The 25397-nt window shown below is 39.5% G+C and overlaps 1 protein-coding gene across 1 annotated transcript in view; it reads left to right on the forward strand.

Annotated features, from left to right (window-relative positions):
• Mrps9 (mitochondrial ribosomal protein S9) overlaps nucleotides 1–25397 on the forward strand; it is a 53567-nt gene that overhangs the window by 11692 nt on the left and 16478 nt on the right. Inside the window, exons 3-5 of the mRNA XM_010644891.3 lie at nucleotides 14174–14236; nucleotides 14322–14352; nucleotides 23170–23249. Coding sequence (XP_010643193.1) covers nucleotides 14174–14236; nucleotides 14322–14352; nucleotides 23170–23249 — 174 coding nt within the window. The remainder of the gene's footprint in view (nucleotides 1–14173; nucleotides 14237–14321; nucleotides 14353–23169; nucleotides 23250–25397) is intronic.

Here is a 25397-nt window from a genome sequence, read left to right on the forward strand (position 1 = left end):
TTTTGAGAATAGGCTTAAACCACTGACAGGTCATGATCACGAAGAGTGAGCCATTTTCTTCTGTGAGTTTTATGGCTGTAGCTTTTACACATGGTCCTTTCCTCCATTTTGAGGGAATCTTTGTAAACCACGTGAGGTAGGGTCCAGCTGCTTTTACATATAGAAGCCTCAGTTGTCTTGGAGACCAGTGTTTCTCTTGTGGAACTTTTTGTTCACCCTTATTAAAAGTCAATTTGACTGTAAATGTGAGGCTTACTTCTGAATTCTCAGTTCTCTTCCTTCGAACTCTGTTTATCCTGATGCCAGGACTACTGCATTGGGTACTGCAGCTTTGTGGTGAGCTTTATAATCAGGCAGTCCAAGCATGGCATTTTGGGATTCGCTTTTCAGTTTTCTGCAGTGAGCCAGCTAGGATTTTGGTCCAGAGTCTGCAGAATCTCTAGATCAGTTTTGGGAGTATCACCATTCTAGTGTTAAGTTCTAATTTACTTATGGCATATCTTGCATACTGAAATCTTCAGCTTCTGTACAAGGGTTTTTTTCACAATCTATGTTTGACTCTTCTTTTGTTAAATTTATTTCTTAGCAATTCATTTTTTAAAAATCCAATTGTAAATAGAATTTTTTTCCTGGATTTTTGCTTACAAGTATATACAATTAATTTTGTATCTATTTTATGTATTTGTATATTGATCTTAAATCTGCAACCTTGCTGAACTCATTTATTCTCAGTCTTTTAGTGGATTCCCTGGGATGTTGCCCCTGCCCCCCCGGGGAGGGATGTTTAGTATCTTGTCACCCACAACTATAGCTTCTCTTCTTCCTTTCCAATGTAGAAGTCTTTGTTTTTCTTACTAATTACCTTGGCCAACCACCAGTAACATTGAGGAGAAGCAGCAGGCATCCTTGCCTTGTTTCTGATCCCAGGTGAGGCATTCATTCTTTTACAAGTAAGTATAATGTTGGCCATAGGGTTTTTATAGATGCTTTTCATAGAGTTATGATGTCCCTTTTGTTACCTAATTGGTTGAACTTTTTTATTGTTGCTATTCAAATGTCAAGATATTATTAAATGCTTTCTCTGCTTTTTAAAATGATTTTTTGTCTTTTCTATTAATACAGATATTGTACATAACATTAATTTCCAAATGTTAAACCAACCTTGTTTTCCTGAGATAGATTCTACTTTATCAGTTTTATAACCTTTTCTACATGTTTCTAGATTTGGTTACCATTTTGTTGAGGACTTTTGTATCTAATACTGGTCTGCAGTTTTATTAGAATGTCTTTGTCTGAGTTTGACATCAGATTAATTCTGGTCTCAAAGAATGAGTCAGGAATATTCTTTTCTGTTTTGGAAGAATTGATATTAATTCTCTAAATGTTTGGTGAAGCCATCTGGGCCCAGACTTTTCTTTGTGGATAAAGTTGTTTTGTTTTTTTTTGGAAATTTTTTTTTTTCATTTTTGACTCTTGTACCATTTGCTTTTTAAAATGGACCTGCTTTCTCCTGGTAGCCAGTGTGTCCTTAAGCAGAGTTCTCAGCAGGACCACTGTCCAACTGAGGTTGCCCTCAAGGTGTCCTGAGCAGCCCTGACCTCCTTTCTGGATAAACTTGGGTGTGCTTAGCTTATGGACAGAAACAAGCATTCAACAGCTTCATAATCCTGTCTGAAGATATAGACATTTTCATATTGCATGTGTTAAAACTGAATTATGTTTGGAGAGGCTAGTCCATTGCTTGGATGTTTACTCTGATTGTCAGTTTGCAGTGTTAAAACTATTTTTGTAGGGTTTAATTTATACAGAGTAGATATGGCCTATAATTTAATGTAATTACTTAGTTAAAAGTCTTTGCTCACTATAATTTTCACATAGGTAAATTAAGTGCCATTGTATTCAGATAAAACCATTAGTTATTTTTATATAGTGTAGAAACTCATTTCTCTATACTACTTATTCAACTGCTAAAATAACAAGAGCTAAAACCGTGTATGAAATGTATTTAGACAAAAATATTTAAGATTTAAACAACTCTTCCGTATATGTCCAAAATGTCTAGAAATTTTTGTCGAGGTGTTGACAACTGCCACACATTGGTGAATCCATCTAAAGTAGTCTTTTAATATTACATAAAGAAATCCAAAAGGATCCTACAGTTTAATGAGCATGTCATTCCATCAAGTAGAAGCTTAATTTTTAGCAGTATACTGTATTTAGTTCTGGTTCTCAAACTGTGCAGTTGTTTCTCAGAGAAGATAGCCTCACTGTGTGAATGTGAGTGGTAACAGCTGTCATGTTCTTTTAAAACTGTGTGTATGACGTGAAAGTGACTTCAGAGTATTACTGTCATTGTGCTAATAGATCTTAGTAAAAATCCTCCTTATCCCAGCCAATTAAGGAATCACAAATTATGTGAAAAGTATCCAGTTCTTCCTTTAAAATAGACTCTTTTATAGTGAAGCTTGATTTCTTCAGAGGAATATAAATGTAGACCGTGTAGAACCTTTTTATTGAACTTATTTTTGGCTGACGTGCTTCATAATTGGAGTGATGTGGTGGGGGAGGCAGGACCTGGACTTCACCGAGTCCCTGGCCAGGGTGCTGGTCACAGCCCTGTCACTTGGTGTTCTTGCCTCTGAGATGATCCCTCGTGCCCACCTCAGGATGGAATAAGGTTCAAGAGATTCCCACAGTGTGTCTCACTGCTGTCAGTGGTGATAAACACAGTCTGCCCTGGCTGGGATCACTCCTGGGCTCTCTAATTGCCTTTGTCACACACATCTTCACACCACCTGAGACGGGGCTGGGACAGTCATTTGACATGCTATTGGGCGCGTTGATCCACTGTTGCCTGATCTGAAGGGGAGGTCGCCACCTTCCTCGGTGTCTGAGGACCCACGTGGAAGGGGTTGTTTGCTGCTTTCCTCCATACCAGTGACATGGTTCTGCCGCACTAGTGATTGATCAGCTTCCCCAGGTCTCACATTGTATACTGGTTAACTGTTAGCCTTGTATTTAATTTTAGGGGATTTCCAGTGTCTGCTCTTACCAAAGCATTACAGCTATATACCAAATGTAGTTGTTTTCATCGATCTTTTAGAAACTATTATTTTTGTAAGAAGTTTTGCCTTGTAAACTTCAAAACAATATAATTGATAGGTCATACTTAACATTTCCATGCTGAAAAACTACTCAAGTTATTAAAAAATAATTTATCCAAAATCAAGAAAATATGTAAGCTTCCATTGCAATTGCTGTTACATATTTGGAAGTAATAATGTTTTTTATAATGTGTTTGCCTTTTAATATAAAAATTAAAACTAGATATTTTTTCTCTTAATATGGTACAGAAATTAGATGTTTCACATAAGTGAATTTTTCAGATCAAATATTTTTCAATTTTATGTGTAATGAAAACAGTCACTACATACTGAAAACCTGTGTGTGTGTGTGTGTGTGTGTGTGTGTGTGTGTGTGTGAGTAATGCTATCAAGGAGGCTTGCACATTGCCGAGTTAAATCCTTCTAAAAACACTATGATGCAGATACCTTTTTTATTGAGGATACCAAGGCTATACAAGATCATTCAGTATCCAAAGACTGTTCTTTTCACTTTCAAAGAAAATTTTTGGGTGACGTTTTCTAACTCAGCCTCCTTTGGAGCATCACTGAACCCCATCTCACCCTATAGAGCCTAGGGACCTCCCGGCTGGTGTGGCGCTAACACTGCCTGTGACTGCCATTGCCACTTCCTGGATGGGATACGGCTGGCCATGCTCCATCCTGATCTCATTGGCCTCCTTCCCATCAGGATGTCTTGTTGCTGTGTCTGCCTCCTGCTGCTCTCACCTGCACCAGCTCCACATAACTTAAATTTGTTAGATGTGTGGATTAGACCCAAGCCCTTCGCCTCTGAATGGGGACCCCTGTGCCTTTCTGCTCAGTAACCCACAGATTTGTCAGCTGCTTGAACTTTTCATAAATCTTGCATATTGATTTCTAAGTTTACAACTTTATTTCAGGGAACTGGTTTGAACAGAAATCTAGCTTTGCTGATTGTTGTCTATATATTTATGTGTTAAAATTAAACCCAATTTATCTTATCTGCTAGCATTTTTAATTTAATAAGGCTTTTTACATAGTACAGAAGAAAGTACAATAAGAAAATATAACTGATAGAGTGTTTTAGTAGAATAATTTTACTTATGTCCATTGGTAATTATGTTAAAGTTATATCAATTCAAAGATTTATTTTTAAGGCTACAATATTTTATGTCTGTTGGAATTTTTTAAAGTTGCTTTTAAATATATATGAAAGTATTTTAGTTGTTGTAATTGCAAATTAACTAAAAGGAAATTAATCATTAGCAGGTATAGATCCCTTGTTTCAATAGGTAAGAGCAAAGTACTTTTCCTGTTGAACCATTGGAGCTGGTACAGATAACCCTCAGGAGAAAAGCAAGTCGTCTTTGGCAGTCAGTAGTATCCATGGTGGTGCGCTGACTGTGCTTTGAATGCAAGTATATGTTTGAAAATAGACCTCACTGCTGTTATTCCCGGCTCCTGTCCCATTCACCTTTCCTGGTCACTGCCAAATGTTGATGGGTATGTAGAAATTATTTTTGCTTGCGACAGTGTTTGTTAGGGTTAGGGCAGTCTGTCAGGAGGACGTGGAACTGGGCAGGTTTTGTGAGGAATGGAAGAGAAGTTCCAGAAGAAGATTCTGCACTCGTAGACAGTGGAAAAATTAAGCCCTGGGTGCATGAGGAGCAGGGCAGGAGGGTCTCCTTCCCCACCAGGCGACAGGGTGGCTGGGTGAGCAGTGCCAGGGCCGTGGAGCTCATGACACTGTGACACACTGTTGTGCTAGAGCAGACAGGGTGTCCCTGAGTTTCTTAATCCTTTATGAGAACCAAAGGGTTCTTTTACTGCAAACACAGAAAAGTTAAGGGCCATCAATATTTGCATTTTCCTTTTGAATTAAGCATGCGGTAGTTATAAATTTTAGGTTGCAGATATTTCACTTAAATTAAGTATGAATACAGATTTGCATTTGCATTTACTAATGCTTGTATTTCAGGAATTAAAAGTTAAGTTCTACATTACTATAGAATTTCAGGAAAAAAGCCAGCAAATTGATATATAACACTGCTGAAGTCTACCAATTACTTTTTAATTGGTATTATAGACCTCATCTGAAACCAGAATGTTTTATTCTCCTAAGTGTGAATATGCTATATGAAGTTTCTCTAATTGATTTGCTGTGCCCATTCCATTTGATGTATCATTTTTCACAATATTTCATAATTTGTGCTCACTTCTAATGAACAGAGTCGTTAGGACAGGCATGTCTAAGTACAACTGACAGCTAACATTAGGTGCCAGATGCAGTTTATAAAGCTATGTAGAACTGTAGAGAACAGTTTAAATAAATTAGCACCTGTACATTAGTCTCACTTGCTGGTAATTTATAAGCGAATCAGTAGAGATGACATTTAGGTAAGTCATTGATCAAGTTAACAGCTGTTAGCCCACTGCCCAGCTGGGATACCTAATTAATAGAGATTGCATTCCTGACCCAGTGCTTCTCCCAGGCTGAGCGCGCAGTCCTTCATACTTTGACTTACACCTAACAGTGTAGTCAGGTAGTTTGCTGTCATTTCAGGGAACTTTGTAATGAACTACCAGGATTCTGGATGAAGCCTAAAAATACATATTTTTTAAAAAGCATATTTACTAGTGAGGTTAGCTTTTTTTTCAGTACTTTTTTGTTTTTGATTATACTAAATGTTCATGTTGTGCCATGGTCTTGTTCTAAAGGGTTGAATATGTATACCCAATGTTAAACATATATTCCATTTTCTTTTGGAAGAAGCAGTGTTTTTGTCTTTGATTTTTGTGCCCAGCTGAACAATGAACCTAAGCTATATATGTACCACCTTGCTTAAGTGTGACATTTATAGTTCAGAACACCTAAGCACTTTGACAAGTTAAAGTCCATATAAACTTTAGAAATTAATATAAGGAATATTAAGCTAGAACTTTACAGGAAAAATAGCTCCCCAGGCCCCATGGCTCAGATTTTCTAAGTGTAAATTTAAAATTGAAAGCTTCAGGTATTAACCCCTTAAATCAGAGTGTAGGGCAGTGGCTTTGATGACTTTTCACGTTTGTCATCATGGGTCTGATAATGTTTGAATACCAGTGTGTTCACTGTCAACCATGCCCCACATCTTGTTCTTATACTGAAAAAAGGTCTCTTGAAACACAAATACTAGGCCTAAAATATAGAGAAATATTTGTCTAGCTATATTGTTTGGAAGCCTCTTGAAGAGGCATTCATTGAGTCCCAGCTGACACATGCACATTTTTGTTTAGTTTTGATTTGTGGAAGGATTGAATGTTTCCTAGTTTAAGTAATAATTTTTCCTATAAGTTGCTTCAAAGGGAAGCAATAATTTCCAGTAATTATGGACTTTCTGTCCATGCTGTTGTGGTTGGCAGTTTTGGTCCCAGCAAACCAGCCTCAGTCTGGAAGAGAAATGCTGATGTCTGGCATCCAGGACCTTGGGGCTGAGGCCTCTTCCCACTGCTACTCCTTCTCTGGCCCAGTGAGGCCCTGCCCACTTGGCAGCCAGAGAGCATCCATGCTGCACACAGGGGTGCTCACCACCAAGGCCTTCCCTTGCCACCTTCCCCTGTGGCTCTCAGGATGGCTTAATCTCACCTGTCATGATATTTAGATTTTCATCATTTGTCATGCCAGTATGGACACTTCTGAATACCATAACGAGAAAGCCACTAAAAAAGGACCGAAACATCCCAATAGTTTCTTTGCCTTCATAATTCTCATTTTTTTTCTTGTATTTCCAGACATGTCCCATTAAAATTTTATGTGAAATAGTCTACCCTCTACAATTTTTGTTCCTTATTCTTTATAATAACTACCTTATTTGAAACACCCTCCTTGGTGTGAATTTTATAGGCCAAGCTCAGTGCTCTCTGTTGCATTGGAAAACTGTATTTGTGGTTACTGTGTGTTTTGGGATGCCCGAGGACTTAGGAGATGAACCCAAGAAAGATCTTATCTCACTGAAGTGTTTTCCCAAAGCAGAGCAAAGCTATCAAGTTCAAGGAGAGAATGAAGCTGCCTGCCATCTGCAAGGAGAGCTTGGGAAGCTCTTGAGTGAGTAGCTTTCGAGAAACTGATTAAGAAAGCCAAGGTCATCAGGTGGTAAAAGCAGAGAGAGTCAGGTACTGCTTTGGAGTGGCTTCCGCAAGGACCTCTCCTGACATGCACGTCAAGTCACAGTGTCCCCATAGACCAAGTTGGAGGCAGCACACCTACAACTTCAGGTGTAAGCCACTGAACCAGCCCCTTCAGCTCTGGGTGAGGTCTCGAACCCTGGACCTGAGTGCTTGCGGGCTGGGAAAGGGTCTTGACAGTAAGACTGGTCCTGACAGACTAGCGCTCACAGTTGCCTTTAGCAATGTGTGGTTGTATTTAGCTTAATTAGTATCACAGAAACTGGAATCTTATATCTTCTGGTGCCTGGGGCATCTATCAAGCACACAGCCATCATTTGGTGGTACAGAGTTTGGAAACTTTCTATCGCCAGAGGAAGTTCTGCTGGGCCCTGTCAGCTGGATGATTATACCTTCATTTCTTCCCAAATAAGAACTTGTGGTTTCATCTTACATTATTTAAAAGAAAGATAATCTAGTACTTGGAAATATAAGTAATACTAGTAAGTACCAAAAGTGGTTATTTTGTGTGTATTCCTGTACATACACTCACGCAGGTGTTTATGTATCGTTATTACATATATGTTGGAACCGGAATTCAGAAACGTCAGAACATTCTAGATTAATAGCAATAACAGTTTTAATTTGTATACTCATGAAACTATTTTAGTCATACAGAAAAGGAGAGGCTGTACAATGCATATCCATATGACCATTATCTAGATGAAATAACTTTTAATATTTTGCTATATTTCAATTATATTTTTTGACAACTATTTTTAAATGAAATACAAAGTAAACTACAAACACATTTCAACCCTATTTGAGTGTACATCTTCAAGCAAAGGAGGACATTTTAATGTATCCCCGTAGTCCTGTTGTCACATCTGACAGAATGAGTGTGAAGAGTCTGGTAGGACGGTGGGGACGCTGTGCAATTCTGGATTCCCAGGGCTCCAGTGGCCTGTACAATGGCCTTTCAGATGGTTCATTCACTCATAGTCCCTGCAGCCCATAGGGTTGTTGGTTTTTCCTTTGTTCTAGTTGTGGAAAGAGGTATCCATGGTGAAGGCAGACGTCTTCTGCCTTTGAGAACCTACCTCTAGATGTGGCCAAGGTTCCTGTCACAGGCTTGGTGTCATTGTGGGAGGAAGAAGGACAAGGGAGGTGACAGTTGGTTATTGTCCAGAACTGGAAAAATAGGTCTAGCTTCTTCCTGAACACTTTTCTGGATGGAGGGGATGTGGCAGTGGAACTGCTCACCTGCCGAGGGCTGTGGGGGAGATCGGAGCCAGAGGGAATCCCAGCTGCAAGGGAAGGGAGAGCTGTTCAGATGGGGGCTGGAGATGGCTGGGAGGCAAAAGAGGCCTGGGCCCCTGAGCAGCAGCTGCAGGCTAAGCTGGGTATTTCAGGGCATGACTGACGCCTCTAAATCTAGAAATGCCCCTGGGAACTGCGTGGGACTGGCCTACGAGCCACCAGAGTTTCCAGTCTCATCCAGGTGCCTGTTCGCCTAAGCATTGCTATCACCCACCGCTGGGTAGCATTTGGCACGTGAAGGAGCAAGGCTGAGCCTCAGCCCTGTGGTTACTGTGAGCAGGCAGGAGGCAAAGGTGGTGAAGATGGGGAGGATGGATTGGCAAGGTGGTGTGGGCCAAGGAGGAGGCAATCGATGCCTTTGGCATTTGTCAGTGTGATTTTTGAATTAGCAGTTTTGCTGTTACTTTTTCATCTGTAAAATAGAGATTATGAATGCATGGCTATTTTATTTCTTAAAGTAATTGAGAAGAGCTGTGCTTGATATAAATTTAATGTCAGCTGAGTGCCTGCTTGGTGCTATGCTTGTATCTGTTTAATCCCCACAGCAAGCAGGTAAGGTCAGTGCCCTTGGAGCAGTGGGTTTGAAAATCTGGCTAGACTAAGACACAGTAAGGGGTACACGTTGCTGTTTATACTTGTATCCTGTGCTGTTATTCAGCATTCCCTTTCATCAGATTCTGGGTTAGAGTGAAAGTGCAGGTTTTCCTACTTTGTGGCAAAGAATGCTCTGTCAAGAGCACATTCATGGGCTGTGCTGCCCCACACTCACACTCAGAATCCTCTCATTCTTCATGTATTCACCGTTTACTTCACAAGGGTATTCACCAACTTGCATTTTCATGAGTGTGTTTTAATTGCATGTTAAGTGAGCCCAGAAAACAACAAAATTGTTTTTTTCATTAGAGCCAAATAGTCCTTTGCCTGCCTCAAAATATGTGGAAACTCAGAATGCCATAGGAGAGGATGGAAGGGAGTGGGGTAGGTCGAGTAGGTGCTGCTCCGTGCACACTAAACAGCTGGCAGGAACATGTGCACCTGTCTTTTCTGTTGTTTGTGTTTTATTTTTGGGTTTACAAATAACTGCTTTGTTTTATTTACTATTCTCTTTTTTTCTTCCAGGCCTTATTTTTCGTTATTTTTACTAAATTTGTGAGATTGTGTTGTACTTAAACGTCTATGCTCCGTGAGTCTTTCCCACAGTATTGGTGCAATATCTTGTCCTCTATTAACTGACCTAGTGAGGGATTGTAAATTAACCAATACATGCTGATTTATTTTTACTGAGATGAGATTTTTAAAGACAAACTCACCTTTCCTGATCCTTTAAGTTGAATTTCAGAATATTTCAATGAATTCTTTGTTGGCTTACTCTCGTTTTTTAAAGCAGAGATCATCTGTAAGTCCTAGACAACCTTTGCAATCAGTGGTTTAGTTTTAGGTTTACCAGTGAACTTCTTATAACTTTTCTACTTCTCAGTTTTCATGAGCAATCCAACTGTGGGATGGAAGTCAGTTTTCATTTACTCCTGGGTTCTATTTGTGATCACCCAAGTAAACTAATTTTCGTGTTTGTAAGCAATACCAATAGCAACTTGGTGATTGGTAGAGAATCAGATGCCCACCTGGCTGGTGGTTGTGGTCAGTTCTCAACGTGTGTACTGTGCTTGTTTTCCATGGCATGTGCTGATCTGACTAGGCCTGGGCTTCAGTGGCCACTCTGCTCAGGTGCTGACAGCCACCGAGCTGCTGTGTCGCCAGGGTGGATGTAGTCTGAGTCTGTTGACCCAGAAGGGCTGTGGGTAGTGGTGGCTTTACAAGGACAGGTTGGGTTTCTTTATTACTTTTTAGATTTTAATCCTTTTCCCACCATTTTATTTTGAAACTCCTCAAGTTACCATGATATTTGGCTGTCCAGTAAATATACACATATCCACATGCTCATTACATAGATTTGCCAGCAGTTAGCATATTGGCACATTTCTGTGCCTTTCTTATATATAAAATGATTGTTTTGCACATTCTCTGAAAATTGTAGATACCATAAGCATAACTCTTAAAATGCATCCTATTTTAACCTGTAACTACATGCTTACTCTTTCTAGTGTATCCCACAGTACTATTATCACATCTAATATTCAACAATTCTATAAGGTCCTGCATGTTATGATCCAAAAATGGTGAATGTTTCCTTTTTTTCTTTTTTTTAACTTTATTACAGGAAAAGACCTGGCCACAAATTCCCCTCAAAATATTCCCCCTTGCCTACAATACACATATCCCATCATTCTTAATACTTTCTGCAGCAGTTCTGGAAGTTCTCTTTCATGAATATCTTCACAAGGTATGATTGCAGTGAATGCTGCTGCCGAGTACCCTCCAAGAGAAAGGCAGACTCTTAAAAACATGATAGTGTGTCCTTGTCCACCATCTTCACCAGATCTGGTACCATGTGACTTCAGTCAAAATGACTATGTGACAGAAACATTTTGAATCAGTTCAGGACATTGAGGCGACCATGACAACATAACTAAAGATACTCACAAAAGAGACTTTCAGAACTGCTGCAGAAAGTAGCAATAATAAGATAAATGTGTTAGATGCAAAGGGGGCCGTTTTTTTAGGGGCGTGAATGGCAATGTGTCTCTTGCTGTAATAAATTTTTTAAAAATGGTTAAGTATTCTCCAGGTTTTTAAATCACATGTTATCATTCCTGCAGTTTACCCCAACATTTCTATATTGACTGTGTAGTTGTTTTGTACAATTTAGGCCATATGTATAACTGTTCTGATCTGGCTTTCTGATTGTTTCCTCATGACCAGATTCAGAAAGCATAAAGGACACAACTCAGGCAACATTGTGTGCTTATTACTGCCTCTCCCTAGAGGTGACTCTCAGCCTGTCCCTGTCATGATCATGTATATGACCTGTACCTTGGTTAATAAAGTGGTGACCTCTAGATCACTGGTAAAAGTAGCTTTTTGCCTTTGTAACTTAGGGTAGCATTTTGAGTCCATGTGAATTTCCTGTTTCTTGATAATCTTTCCACTACTGGCTTTAGCTTCTGACAAGAAACCTTCTCTGAGATTGATGACTAACTTGGAAGTGATCATTTTCTACTTCTATCATCCCTTGTAGTTTTATCACTAGTTTGTTTTATAAAGAAGCTTTAATTTTCTCCCTGTCCTGCATACACTGCGTGTGTGTGTGTGTGTGTGTGTGTGTGTGTGTGTGCGTGCGCGCGCGTTCATGCATGCGTTCAGACTTAGGTGCACCTTTGCTTGTTGAGCGTGTTACAAGCATGGTCACACATTCCTGTAATCCCAGCACTCTAGGGCAGTGGTGAAAGACGAAGGGATGTGGTGCTGAGAATGTAGCTCACTGTGAAGGCCCTGATTTCAGTCCTCAGTACTGCCAATAAGTACATACTGTAGTCATGAGTTTATATTAATTTGCATAAATAACACTTAGCATTCTAGGGTTTTTCCTTTTTTTCCTTTATATTTGTACTTTCTGTTCTACAATAAAATTTTGGTCTCATATTAATACAGTAACATATTTTTGCTCCAGTAACACATTAAAATATGTCAGAATTATATCCACAGTACAACTCACAATAAGCCTACCAAGTGAAGTCAAAGGTGCTTTTGTGTTTTTTTGTTAGAAGTGAGATTTGCTTCTGTTTATGAATGTTCTGCCAATTTTATTCTTTGACATGTAAAGTGTTTACCTGCCTCTTGGTCTGATGGTGTGCACAGGTGTGCCCAGCGGAGTCTGGCCCTGCATCACCCTTGACACTGCCAGGAGACATGGCTTTTATTAGCTCCTCCTTAACTTCTCTTGTTGACATTTCATCAAGGGGGCTGACACGTGTATCTCTGGACCTGGACCTGGCCATTCCCTTGTACCCTTGTACCTTGATCCCTCTCCAGCATTTGGCTGCATGGGGTGCTGTCCTCTACTCCACCAACATCACTTGTGTGGGGACTGGCAGTTCCCGAGTGAGCGTGGTTCTCACGGTCCCATGAGTAGCCTAAGCACAGGTCGTTTGTGTGGAGGGTGAATTTGTAGACATGGCATCACCACACACATAATTCTGCTACACAGTGTGAGGTTCCACTGCAGAGGTGGTGGTCTTCGGCTCTCCTATCAGCTGTGTGTCACCATGTTTCTTTCTAGCCTCGGCAGCAGTATGACAGACTTCTGAACTTTTGATACTCATGTCAGATGAAAGTGTCATCTCAGTGGTTTTAATTGCACTTTTTTACGAGTACATTTGAGCCGTATTTTTCTTTTGTTCATGTAGTTTAATTTGTCAGTCTTTTTAATTGCTTCTGAACTTTGAATCATAGTTAAGAAATACTTCTCCATATTAAGGTTGTAGAGGAATTCTCTCCTGTCGAGTGCTAGTATTTGCATTGTTGTATTTTGGGTGCTTACCTCTCTGATGGGTTTGGAATTTATTCTGCTGTATTTGTAAAGTTTAGATCCCCTTTTCTTATTTTTCTGAATGGCAGTTGTCTTGGTGTCACTTATGAAAAGTCTTTCCTCTTCCCCTAAGTGTCAGTCTGCATGAGAGCATGCAATGTGGCCTGGAAACACCTCTGGGCTCCCTGAGGTCACTGGATTCGTGCCCCCTGTCACAAGCAGAATGAAAGCAGCACATCCCCAGTAGTGCTAACAAGAGCCCATCCTGAGGGTGGGCTCTCCTGGCAGCGCTGTGTTCACACGTGCCACCAGCTCATGAGATGCACGGGTCAGTAGAAGGTTCTGGGCCATAGTCTTCTCATCTGACACATTTCCACCAGAAGAATGTACTTACTGCCATGAAGCATTGAGAGGAGGGTACCAAAAATGGCCCTTGGAGCCTGAGTAGTTGTTCCCAAGCTGGGGGCAGTGCCACTGCCTAGGCAGCGAAGGCCATTTGTAAGTGTTGTCACACCCTGGAATGGAGTGGAGACAGGTCAAGATTGCCCCCTGACCTTCAAGAGGGGCAAAGCTGTTGGGAATGGAGCTGTCACTCCCAGATAGCCTTAGCACCTCTGTTGAAGAAAGCTGTGCAAGAGAACTGATTTGGAAAGCTTTGGGAGGGGCAGGCTGAGGCTCAGTGGCTGCATGTGGCTGAGCAGGCAGCTTCCATCCTTGCACCCAAAAATCAAATCAAATCAAACCTTGGGGGAGAGTTGAAACAGCATTTAAAAACCTTAGGGTGTCTTGATAGGGAACACAGAGTATACCCTTGGCAGTGTTTTCTTTGCCATTTACACAACCAGCAGGGAGCTGCAGTGATTGTCTGGGAGCATTGTACTGCAAAAGTTGTGCAGAACACTTCTGGTTTTCCTTTGCAGAAGGCAGACATGTTGTGTGTGGGATCTCATTCAAGGGTTTAACACATTTCAAGTGTTGTTACTGACTCTTGAAAGTTGTCAGTAATCAGTTTGACGATTACAGTCTGGGGGCGGGTGTATAGACTTTAGTATCCCATCTGAGAACAGGAATTGGGGGTGAAACTCTGCTTCAGTACCTGTGTATACTAAGTGGTCAATTAGTTATAAGATGGACTTGTTTTTGTTACATTTGCCAATTAACCTTTGTGTGTTCTTTTCAGAGAGCTATTACTTACCTTTTTCCAAGTGGTTTGTTTGAAAAACGAGCCAGACCAATAATGAAGGTAGTTATGTTCATTTCTTTTTTTTAATTTCACTTAGTTTATGTGTTACAGTAATTATCTAATACACCGTAAATTTATTTTACAGCATCCTGAACACATTTTTCCCAAACAAAGAGGTAAGTGTGCCATAGAGTGAAGCCATTTCTCTCTGCTATGTTGCTGGTGATGTGACAGTTCTCACACTGGCGCCCACAGTCCGGGTCTCCTGGAGTAGATCAGAAACGTCTGTGACTAGTAATGAATGACTGCATGATGTTACCTTGGGTCCATTTACAGTTATGCCCATACTAATTTAACACTAAGGCTTTGCATTCTAATCTGCCTTTTGGAAGAATTTGAAAGATCTGCTGTCAACTCAGTTAACTTTTATTTATATGAAATCTTTTAATTTTTCATTATCTTGGAAGTACATTTTCACTGAATATGGATTTTTTTTTCTTTTTTGTCTTTTACTCAGTGATGTAATTCCATTTTCTTATCTTACGTTGTTGCTGATGAGTAGTTAGTTAAGCCATCCTTCTTGTCATGCCCCCTGTTTTTTCTGGATTCTTTAAGGATTTTTCTCTTTGTCTTTTAAATGTGTTTAAAAAAACCACAAAACATCTAAAAAAACACACACACAAGCCATAACATGTTCATGACAGAACCACAGGTCTCGCTGCTGAGTACCTCTGATTTAATATCATTAGTAAAAAGACCAACAAAATTGACTAGATCCATTTGTATCACCAGTGATAGGAGCCACCCAAGGGATAGTCATGGATGTATGGTTCAAGCCAGTGGGAACACAGTAAGGTTGCCAGGGAAGTGAATGCTGGATTTACTGTATATTAGAAGCCTTGTACCCAGTGTGGACTGGTGGTAGCTGTCAGTTAATTTTAAAAGTATTAGTGTTAAAAATTATCTCTCTAAAAAACTCAAAATGTAAACTTAGATTATCCATCATTTTCTGTGTGTCTTGTGCATGTGTGCCCTTGTGCCCACCTGCCTGCCTGTCCTGTTTCTTTGAACCTGCCACTGACCCATCGCCAACAACTTTCAGCTGTGATTTCCTACCAAGAAGCAAAGAGTTTAAAGAATCTTCTAAGGAGTCTGAGTTCAGAATATTTCTATACTTCCCATGAATTTTTCCGTTCAGCCACAGTGAAATTGAACACAATTTTTTTAGCAGCTTGCCATTGAGTTCTAAAGCTTTTGACTTAGTTTTCGTAGAGGCAGCAGTCTTTTCTGTCTGCACTTAAAGTGCATCTGTTTGTGTACAAACTCATTACAGTGATTATAGAAATCAGTACTACAGTAATAAATGGCCTTAGGGCAAATACAACTGACTTCCTAAGCATGTAACTCGGCCACAGAAGGGTGTGGCTGTAGCACAGCATAGCCTGCATGCTCCGTACACAGGTAATGTTGGTATGCTTTCGAGTTAGAGATGCTAAAAAGGTACATATTTCCATAGAAAATTTATTTCTTTTCTATCACATTAATGTTTCTGCCAAGTCCTAACTCTTTTCAGACCTCAGCATTCTGTTCTCCTGTTTCATTTCACTCTTTGAAATGATAACTTCTATTTCAGTTTTTTTATAACTGTATCCTACCTTTCCTACTTCCTTCTTAGACATGCTTGATTATAAAATGCATAATATAAATTTAATAATAGCTCCCAGGGAAGTGAAGGAAGGCCGTATTGAAAGTACGAATTGGTTGTAAAGGTGCAGCACAGCCTTGCATTGTGCCATAAGCACAATGCAGAGGCCAGTGACCTCTCTAAATGTCTCTCATGGCAGAGATCTTGTTTGTTTCCTGTTCTGGTTTTCAGCCTCTCAGACTCCCCACCTGTACCTCTCCTTCTCTTTGTTCCATCCATCTCTACTAGTTGTGTCTCTTCTAATTCATCTGCTTGTTCCTTGAAGTCTTGTTCCTGTTGCTCATCATTAGAAGTTCGTGGTTGCTAGAAGCTGAAATGGAACAACAGAAACTTCTATATATCCCTGCACAGTGTCCATGTGTTGTTTTGAAAATATGGTTTATCTTAAGTTGATTGAAGTTAACTATAAATAATACCCTTAGAATTCGCAAGATGTATTTTGCTACCTGCCTTCCGATTTGTACTTTGTGAATACAGGACACACTGATTTTTGTGGGTTTAAAAAATAGCAGTAAACTTTAGATTTGGATGGATTGTGCAACTTGTACTGCTACTTCCCTTATTAAAAGATAGAAGCTTCTAGATTGAATTAACAAAAGAAACTTGTTCTGCCCATGCAAAAATACTAGGAAAATGAAGATTTATGCTGGGTTGACAACAGTAGCAAGAAGCACCCAGACTGCACACCATGGACCCAGAGGAGCTGGGGAACTGTTCTGCGAGACAAGAATGCTCATTTATATCGATAAACCCTATTATTCCCCGAAGTAGATTTGACCACCCTGTCGCACTAAATATTTAGCATTGCATTGTTGTAAAGCAAAAGCTTTTAACTAATGCTATAAAGAATTTGAACAATGCAGCATGATTTTATAGCTAAAGGCAAAAATCCAAAGAATAATCCCTCTTTCTTGCCTTACTGAGGAGCTAACTCAGGCCTCCAGCTTTTTACAACTGAGCTACAGCCCCTGTTCCCTTTTTAAATTTTATTTTGAAACAGAGTCTTGATAGATTGGCCTGGCTGGCCTTGAATTTGTGATCTTCTTGCCTCAGCCTTCCAAGTAGATAGGACTATAAGCATGCTACTGTGGCCAGAAAAGAAATATTTTCTATGCAATGCCTTTGGAATATTAGTAGAATTATAATATAGTAGTAAGCCATAGAGAAAACTAATAAAATTGGAAAAGTTGAAATCACACCAGTTAGATTTTCTGTCTTAAAATCAGCAGAACGATACCACTGTTGAGTTAAACACAGAATCAAAATTGCAGTTATGGGCTTTTGAAATACATGACAGTGGGAGCCATTCCTGTCCAGCCCTGCAGAGTATGGACATTGTATCGTGCAGAGAGAAATGTATGCTGCATGTAATTTTAAAAGGCTGAAAATAAATGAGGTGACTGTAGTTTAGGAGGTCAGTAGAAAGAGTTACTAAATTGATAATGAAAAAATTCAAAAGAAGGGATAAGATAAATAAAACCAAATAGTTCTTAGAAAAAATAAATGAAATCAGTTAACTTTGGGCAAATTTGATCAAGGAAAAAAAAACATGAAAGAATATTTTAGGTTTTTAGATTTCTTATTTGGGTTTATTTCTTTTTGGTTTTGTAATGCTGGGAATTAAACCAAGGGTCTCACAAAGAGCAAGCTAGTGCTGTACCACTGAGCAGTCAGTATTAAGCCTACTATTAAGAATTTTAAATAATAACATTGAAAGGATATTTTTAAAATATAAGATTGTTATAAGAACTTTATTCTAATTAATTTGAACAATCTTCCAAATAATAGCTTGTATTCGTTGAAACTTGGAATAGGCCAGTCAGAGTTCATTGTGTTTTGCACATATCAAAACCTTCACAGTGGTTTCATTGAGCACACACTATTATTTTCCCCACTTCATAGATGTGGGAAGTAGAGTACATTGAGTTTAACTTACCAAATACTTGTAGCCAAGAAGTGGCCAGCAGGTAAATAGGCCCTTGTGACCCCAGGACATGTCTGTGACCAACTTTTCACTTGTTGCGGCAGAGCAAAGCAGCTCAGTGCTGTTTCCAAGTGTTACAGCTCAGTGTTGCAGCCCAGTGCCACAGCTCTGAGGCACAGCTGAGCTTTATAGCTCAGTGTCGCACAGCTCTGGGTCACAGATCTCATAATTTGAGCTCAAGAATCCAGCGGTCACTAGAAGAGGTGGAGGAAAAACCTTTATTACTCCTGCAAGCCCCCGGTAGGCTCAGAGGAATGAGTGCTCTACCAGAGAGCCTCCTTATACAGGGATCTACAGGGTAGGTGAAGCAAGGGGGAGTCACAGTTACAGAATATTCCTGAGAGGGGGCGGAGCTTAACAGAACATTCCTGAACGCTCATACAGTTAAAACAGTCACAAACCATTTTGATACAATGGGCAGGAGTGCTGCCCAGAGCACAAGCTGAGCAGTTATAGAACATTTCTGAGAGGGGCGGAGCTTAATAGAACATTCTTGTGAGGGGACAGAGCTTAACAGAACATTCCTGAAGGGTTGCAGAGTGCAAACAGCTATAAACCATTTTGATACTTTGGGCAGGAGCCCAGCAGCACAAACTTAGATTTCTAAAACAAAACATTCTGTGGAAGGAAAAGAAAAAAGAAATGGAGTCAAGGCAAGGGCGTGTCTTATTGTATAGAACTTCTTTATCAGGCTGACTCTCACACAGGTGGCTTTAAGGATAGTTTAATTGCCACAGTCTTCTTACTTTAAAAACGCAGATTAGACTAACTGCAAAAAAGTCAAAGTTCTGACAAAAGGCACATTCCCAAAAGGTCGTGCCATACCTTAAAGGAAAGGCACCTGGTATCACAGTGCAGAAAAAAAAAAGGAGGAAGGCTCCCAACTTAATTTTAAAGTTGTTGAGTATATAGTAGAGAACATTTTCTCCCAGGAATGTAAGGATAGTTCAACATTGGAAATGTATTAATATAATTCTTTGGGTTAAGAGCAAAGTATATCTATGGAGAAAAAATAAAGTCACCTAACAAAACTGAGCTTTGACTTTTTTTGTAAAAATGTTTACACTGGAAATAAAAGTTTGAGAATGACTATAATGAGCAGCAGAAACATAACAGTTTCAAAATGCAGCATTAGATTCCACTCAGGTGTGAGAAGGTGCCCACACTTGCTTCTTGGTACTGAAGGTTTTAGAAGTCTTACCAAGTGTGATTTTTTTTACAGATAAGAAAGGCAAAATACATGGGGCTTCGAGCTCCCCTAAGTTAAGAAAATCAGTTGTTATTCACAGATGTTGTGATTGAGAGAATGAAAAACTTTAAACCAAAAATGGTATCTGAACTCAAAGCATTGAAAGTGTGCATGGTTCTGAACAAATTTGAAGAGACCTTTCTATGAACCATGCCAGAGTAGAAGAAGGGTGAAGAGCTGATGGTGGAAACCACAGAAACAGGTATTGGCACCATGGAGACCAGAGCACACAGGAAGAGATCAGTGCAGATGGAAGCAAATGGCCTAGGTATCAGTCTGGGCTTATTGGTAACAATGGAGGGCTGTCTGTCTGTCTTTGTACATCTTTGCAGACAAGAACCATTTTTAAAACACTGAATCCCAAATGTACAAATACATACTTATATCTACATGCAGACTCATACATGTGTACAATTGTGCCTTTTAATTCATTTAGTGAAATGTTAAAAAAATTGTATTAAGAAGATAACAGTTGGTTTAAAACTTTAAAAAGTCAGTCTTTGGAATTAAATTCAAACTGTAGAACAAAATTAAGGTGGTTAATGGAATAAGTATACAGCTATCCATTATTTTTTTGATGACAGATGTTATGCCCTTGAGCCACAAAAAAAGCAAAAGGCAAAGATGATAAACTGTGTATTTTGAAGATAAAAATTTCTCTTTGACAAAAAGACTAGAAAAATTGAAACATGATACCCAAATAATGATATCTAGAATAAATTACTCTTAAAAAGAAACAGCAAAACAGCTTACTAGACAAATGAGCAAAGGAAAATAAGCAAATCATTAATGAAGAAAATAAAAAGTAGCTAGTAAACATTTCAGAATATCACTGACCAGAAATAATATCTTGTAACACAGTAACAAGAGACTGTTTTAATACTGAAGAGAACAGAAATTGTAAATATTATTTGTCAAGAAACAAATTGGAAACAATCTAAACATTTATCGCTTTATCACCACCTAGCTAAAGAAACTCAAAATCATACCATGGAATATGTGCAGTTGGTAAAAAGAGGTTGATCTCGTTGTATATTAGCACAGGTGAGAAGTCAGGCTAGAGAACTAAAAATGGTGTGTAGTATTTATTATAAATGCAAGATAATAACCATTTATGTTTGCTTCAAAAAATACACAAGTCATACTCAGTTTCATGAAGTACACATATGTAAATGCACAGAGTCCAGAACAGTAAACTCTCCCCATGCCTTTGGCCAAGGAATTCTAATATTTAATCTCTGTAAAAACAGTGTGGCACTTGTGTGATTTAAGTTGATTTTGAAATCTGTTCTGTGTTATAGATAACTAAATGGGAGGAGGCAGGATGAACAGCAAAAAATACCCTGAACTACTTACAAATAATAAAATGTACAAAATCTGAGTAATTGGAAAAAATATTCCACATTCTTATAAAGGAAGACAGTATTCAAAGTTGCTGCTTTGGAGATTAATAAATTGACAGTTAATGTCTTGTTATACCTTGAAGGGAAACTTCTTAAGTTTCAAGGTGCAAGAAGGTGAGGATTTTTGAAAAGGGGAATGAGTGATGTTTACAGCACCTTGTACAAAATGTAGCAGAAAGTTCTGATGATTAACATGGTGGTTATGGTGCAGAATAGGTGGACAATGAGCCGAGTCAAATTCTCAGTGCCAGCAGGTGCTTATATCAGTTTTTTGTGAATTCTAAGATACCTTTTTTCAAATTTTAGCATCTTTGACAATAAGATCCACTTTTCAAGTAGTATAAACTCATATACATGGTATTTTTCCATAGCATTTTCCTTTCACTTTGTGGTATTTTATAAATATATGATGGGGTACTGCTCTAGCTACTTTCTTGTTACTGAGACAGAATATGCATCAACCACAAATTAGAGGAAAGGTTTATTTGGCTCACAGCTTGTAGAGGTTTCTGTCCCTAGTCAGCTGGCTGTAGGGCAGGGTGGCATGGCAGAGGAGAGATGCTCAGGACATGGAGAACAGGAAACAGCGAGCCTTCCTTTTCTTTCTTATTCCATCCAGGTTACAAGCCTATCGATTGGTGCTGCCCACACCCAGGGTGGGTCTTCCCTCTTCAGTAAGTCCATCATCCACACCAACAACTCTGCTGAGCCAATTAGTAGACTAGACCACCAGTATCATACATGCATGATTCATATCCATGATCCATTCATCTCCCCAAAGGCTCACTTATGAGCATGTGAGGCTTTGGTGGGGGGAACATCTAGTTAATAAACCATTACAGGTACCTGAAAACCTGTGACACCTTAGTTTCGGTGAAATCAAGTATGTGTGTACATACCAAATGTGTGTATATACATCCATGTATACAGTATGTACATACTGAAGTCATATGTATTTGGACACGTGTATAACCCAGTCACGTGTGTGCACATACTCCCTTTTTAAGGCTTAATTCCAACATCTGCCCAAGCTTAACTTTATAGCTTTGTGTACAGTGGTTGTGCTTATCATTTTTGTTACTTCCTGACTGACTACTTTAGTGGTACAATCAAAATCCATGCTTAGTAAAGATACAGATACTGGAAAGTCTGTGGTATTTCATGAAGTCTGAAAACGATGTGGGACAAGTATTTAGATCATCCATAAGCCAGTGGCAAATAATATGATTTTATCTTTCAGTCTAAATGCTCAGTTAAGATTTTCTTCACTGTTTATGATGCCATTTATTTTAAGTGCATTCACATAAAGTGCCTGTGTCCTCCCAGGCTGGTTATCCTCAGAGAAGAAAGATGTTCTACATGTGATTCAGACCTGATCTCAGGATGAAAGCATATACTATTCAAAACACTGCAGAAGGACAGAGACCCTCTTACTGGACCAAATAATGGTTGGCTTTTTGCTTCATAAACATGAATTCCAGATAAATTAAATATCTGAACATGAAAATAAATAAGAATTCCCGAAGAAAATGGTTCAAGAGAAGCCAGAGCCTTTTAAAGCCTTCCTTCTTGGAAAGGACAAGGGTCGTTTCACAGAGCTGAGAGAACTGTGTTGCTCCAGTGACTTGCAGCCCTCCTGAGGTCCACAGTGAGGTGTCATGCAGAGGGCACTTAGCTTAGGGAAAAGGTGTCCCAGAGCCTCCTCACAGGGATCTGTTATGAAAAAGTGGTTGAGAAATACAGCCATGGAGAAAAAGCAACAGACCGATAGTGATGCATATTTTTAACTTCTCGATTTTGAAAAATGTCACAAGCAGAGTAAAAGGCAAGTGGCAGACTAGGGAAAAATAGTTTATAGCTCGTGAGGCTTGGGGTAGTGTACTTGTCTAAGTGTACAGGAGTTACTATAAATGGTTAACAGAGAAGCGACTCAACAGAACTGAGGGCAAAGGCGGTGGAGTTGGCGTCGCACCATTTCTCAGGTTGTTTGGTGGTTATTAGAAGGGAATGGCTGTTTGTATTTTAGAAGGAATTACAAGTAGTTCCTTTGTGAAGCCTTTTTCCTGTGGATGCTTTAAACCCTCAGAGGTGTATTGCCATAGCATTGAAACAAATGACACGGCATAGAAAGATAAATTCCGTAGTTTAATTTGTGAAATTAATGCTGGTTTCCTCTTCTCAGAGTGTACTGCATTGTTGACTGTCAGTTTCCTCTGAACAAGGGAGTACATTGTATATTGATAGCCATAGACAACTTTTTTTAGCTAACAAGGTAATTGGGGTATTTTATGTGTTTTTGTAGAGAGTGTCTCATGGTAAAATAATTAAATATAAACATTATTCTTTGTTAACAGGTATGAAATATTAAATATCCTAAACATTTATTTGCATTATAAATGTGCTAACTAAATATATGAATTCTAAATACTATTTTTTTTGTTATTTTAAATGTTAATCAGGGGCCAGGGATTTAGCTCAATGGTTCCAGTGCCTGCCTTGCAAGTGCAAGGACCTGAGTTCAATCACTGTTACCAAAAAAAAAAAAAAAATGTTAATCAGAATTATAAATGTGTCTCCTAACTGCAACTAAATATAGCTGTTCAGTCTATCTCTGTATATATTTTTATTTGTTTTTATCTGGCTTTTTCCTAGCAATCCAGTGGGGAAAAGATGGCCGTCCATTTCATTTTCTCTTCTATACTGGCAAGCAGTCATATTACTCATTAATGCATGTAAGTATATCACATTCATGAAAATAATATGACTCATGAGCTACAAAACTATTCAGCTTCAGAATTTACCTAGTATTTTATCCAGGACAAAAATGAGACTTACAGAGGTATGACAGTTTGTTGATGAAAAGCTTTATAGTTTATCTTTGCTGAAGTTACAGAATTTGTATCAGAATGGTTTATCCTTAAAGCTTGCACTTACAGGACTGAGGATATACAGCTATATGCAGAGGTAGAGCATCTGCCAACCATGTACAAGACACCAAGTTTGATTCCCAGTATCACCATCACCACCAAAAAAAAAATTGTTTTTCATTATAAATTGAAATGCTGCCCATTAGGAGAGAAATAACTCAGTGCAGTCCTCAGTGCATGGAGGGGCAGGCCAGGTTTGTAGTGCTGTCAGGACTGGGCACTGACCTTGACCTCTACTTTTCTTTATTCATATAAAATGTTTCATAGGTGATTGCAGTTAGGAGTTGAGAATGCAGGGCCAAAAAGAAACCTGGAAAATGATTTTAATGCACTTGGACTTCCAGCTGCTTTTGAGTGTACTGTGAACAGTTTTTGTTTTGTTTTGAGAGCTGTGTTTGATAGTGTGCAAATTGGGAAAGTTCCCCAGAATTGCTATGAAAAACAAGGCTGGATGCCAGTATCCAATTTTAAACAGCAGAACCCACTTTATTCTTAGAACATGATGTCAAGTTCTGATTTACCCATTCTTTGATTTTTTTTAAATCACAAATATTGCTGGGGCTTCCCCCATCCACTGTCAGATTTCAGTGGCTTGAGTCAGTGCACACATTTACTCTGCTTTTTAGACTTATCTGGTGTTTATTTGTGCTCTGCAGACCCAAAGGGCAAAATCCCCACTTGTCAGGTACATTTATTTCTTGGGGAAAAAAAAGAAAGCCTTCTTTTTGCTTTCTGTTGACCTTGGGCAAATGAGCTTCCTGCCCTGGCAGAAATGAAATGAATGATAAATGCAGAGCATGTCTTCGCTGAGTAATGGCACTGAGGCCAGCCTTGCCGTGCACTCCCTGCACAGCCCGAGGCTGCCTGAGGACCCCCGCTGTTCATTTAAATAGGTATGTCAAATCTGCCTCCACTGCTGCTGGTGTGATCTGTGGTAATATTTGTGAAGGTTCCATATGGACTTGAGCCCCCTGCAGTGCTAAGAAGTAATGTACAACGCTTCATGGTGCAGACGCAAATTTTCTCTGAAAAGGGATGCGGTGCTGCGCTTTAGCTGTCGGAGAGGATGATGGAGCTGACGCGCTAGGCCTGTCAACTTGTTACACGGATGGCTTGCACGCAGCGAGGTTGTGGAAAATCTGTGCCTTTTAACTTTTCTACTTAATCACGGTTGTAGCATTGCCTTTAGACTGTATGCTACATTAATTCTCTTCCTGCCTTCTGCCTTTCATCCCAGGTTTCACGGGGAAGAGTAAAGCAAGCCAAGGGCAAGATGTTTTGTTGCATTCTATCATAATGGAGAAATTGCACATTGTGTATGGGGCCTGACTTTATTTTCAGTTTGTTTTCTGTTTTAAAAGAAACTCATTGGATTCTCAGAAGATAAAATCTTACCATGCTCCTTGACTAAAGTGTCAAATTCTATCTGACTACATAATCCTTTTTTTTTTTTTTTGAGGTATGCAGGTTTTGTGACATACAGAGGAGTTCTCTGGGCACTTCTGTTTTAGTTCAGCTCCAGCATCCCCATCAGCAGATGTCGCTAATTCCAGCTGGGGTTGTGGTATCTCAGCTCCAGAGCACATGGTGGCTGCTGTCAGAGACGCTGTCACTCTGAAACAGGGCTGTGCCTTCATAGTCCAGCTACAGAAGCGCCTTTGTGGAGAAGTCAGACCCAGCGTGTGAAGGCCAGCTGTGAATGCTAGAGCTGTCTCACATGCCTTCTCCCCTTTGTTCTGCCTTCTGGGGCAAGGACACCCCTTCTCTCCTGAGAAATCAATGCATCCCACCATGCCACAGGAAGTTGCCCCTGAGCTCTCGCAGGCTTTCAAGGCCTGGGGTGGATCTTTGTCACCACATTTATTTTTGTTGACATGATTCGGTCTCTCTGTCAGGGTAGGGACACTGAGTTGCGCTGCTGTTCCACGCCGAGGACCAGCTGTAATAGTGTGA

The sequence above is a fragment of the Fukomys damarensis genome, unplaced genomic scaffold (genome assembly GCF_012274545.1).
Source record: "Fukomys damarensis isolate Sample0158 unplaced genomic scaffold, DMR_v1.0_HiC HiC_scaffold_9, whole genome shotgun sequence".
In the NCBI taxonomy this organism is placed as follows: Eukaryota; Metazoa; Chordata; class Mammalia; order Rodentia; family Bathyergidae; genus Fukomys; species Fukomys damarensis.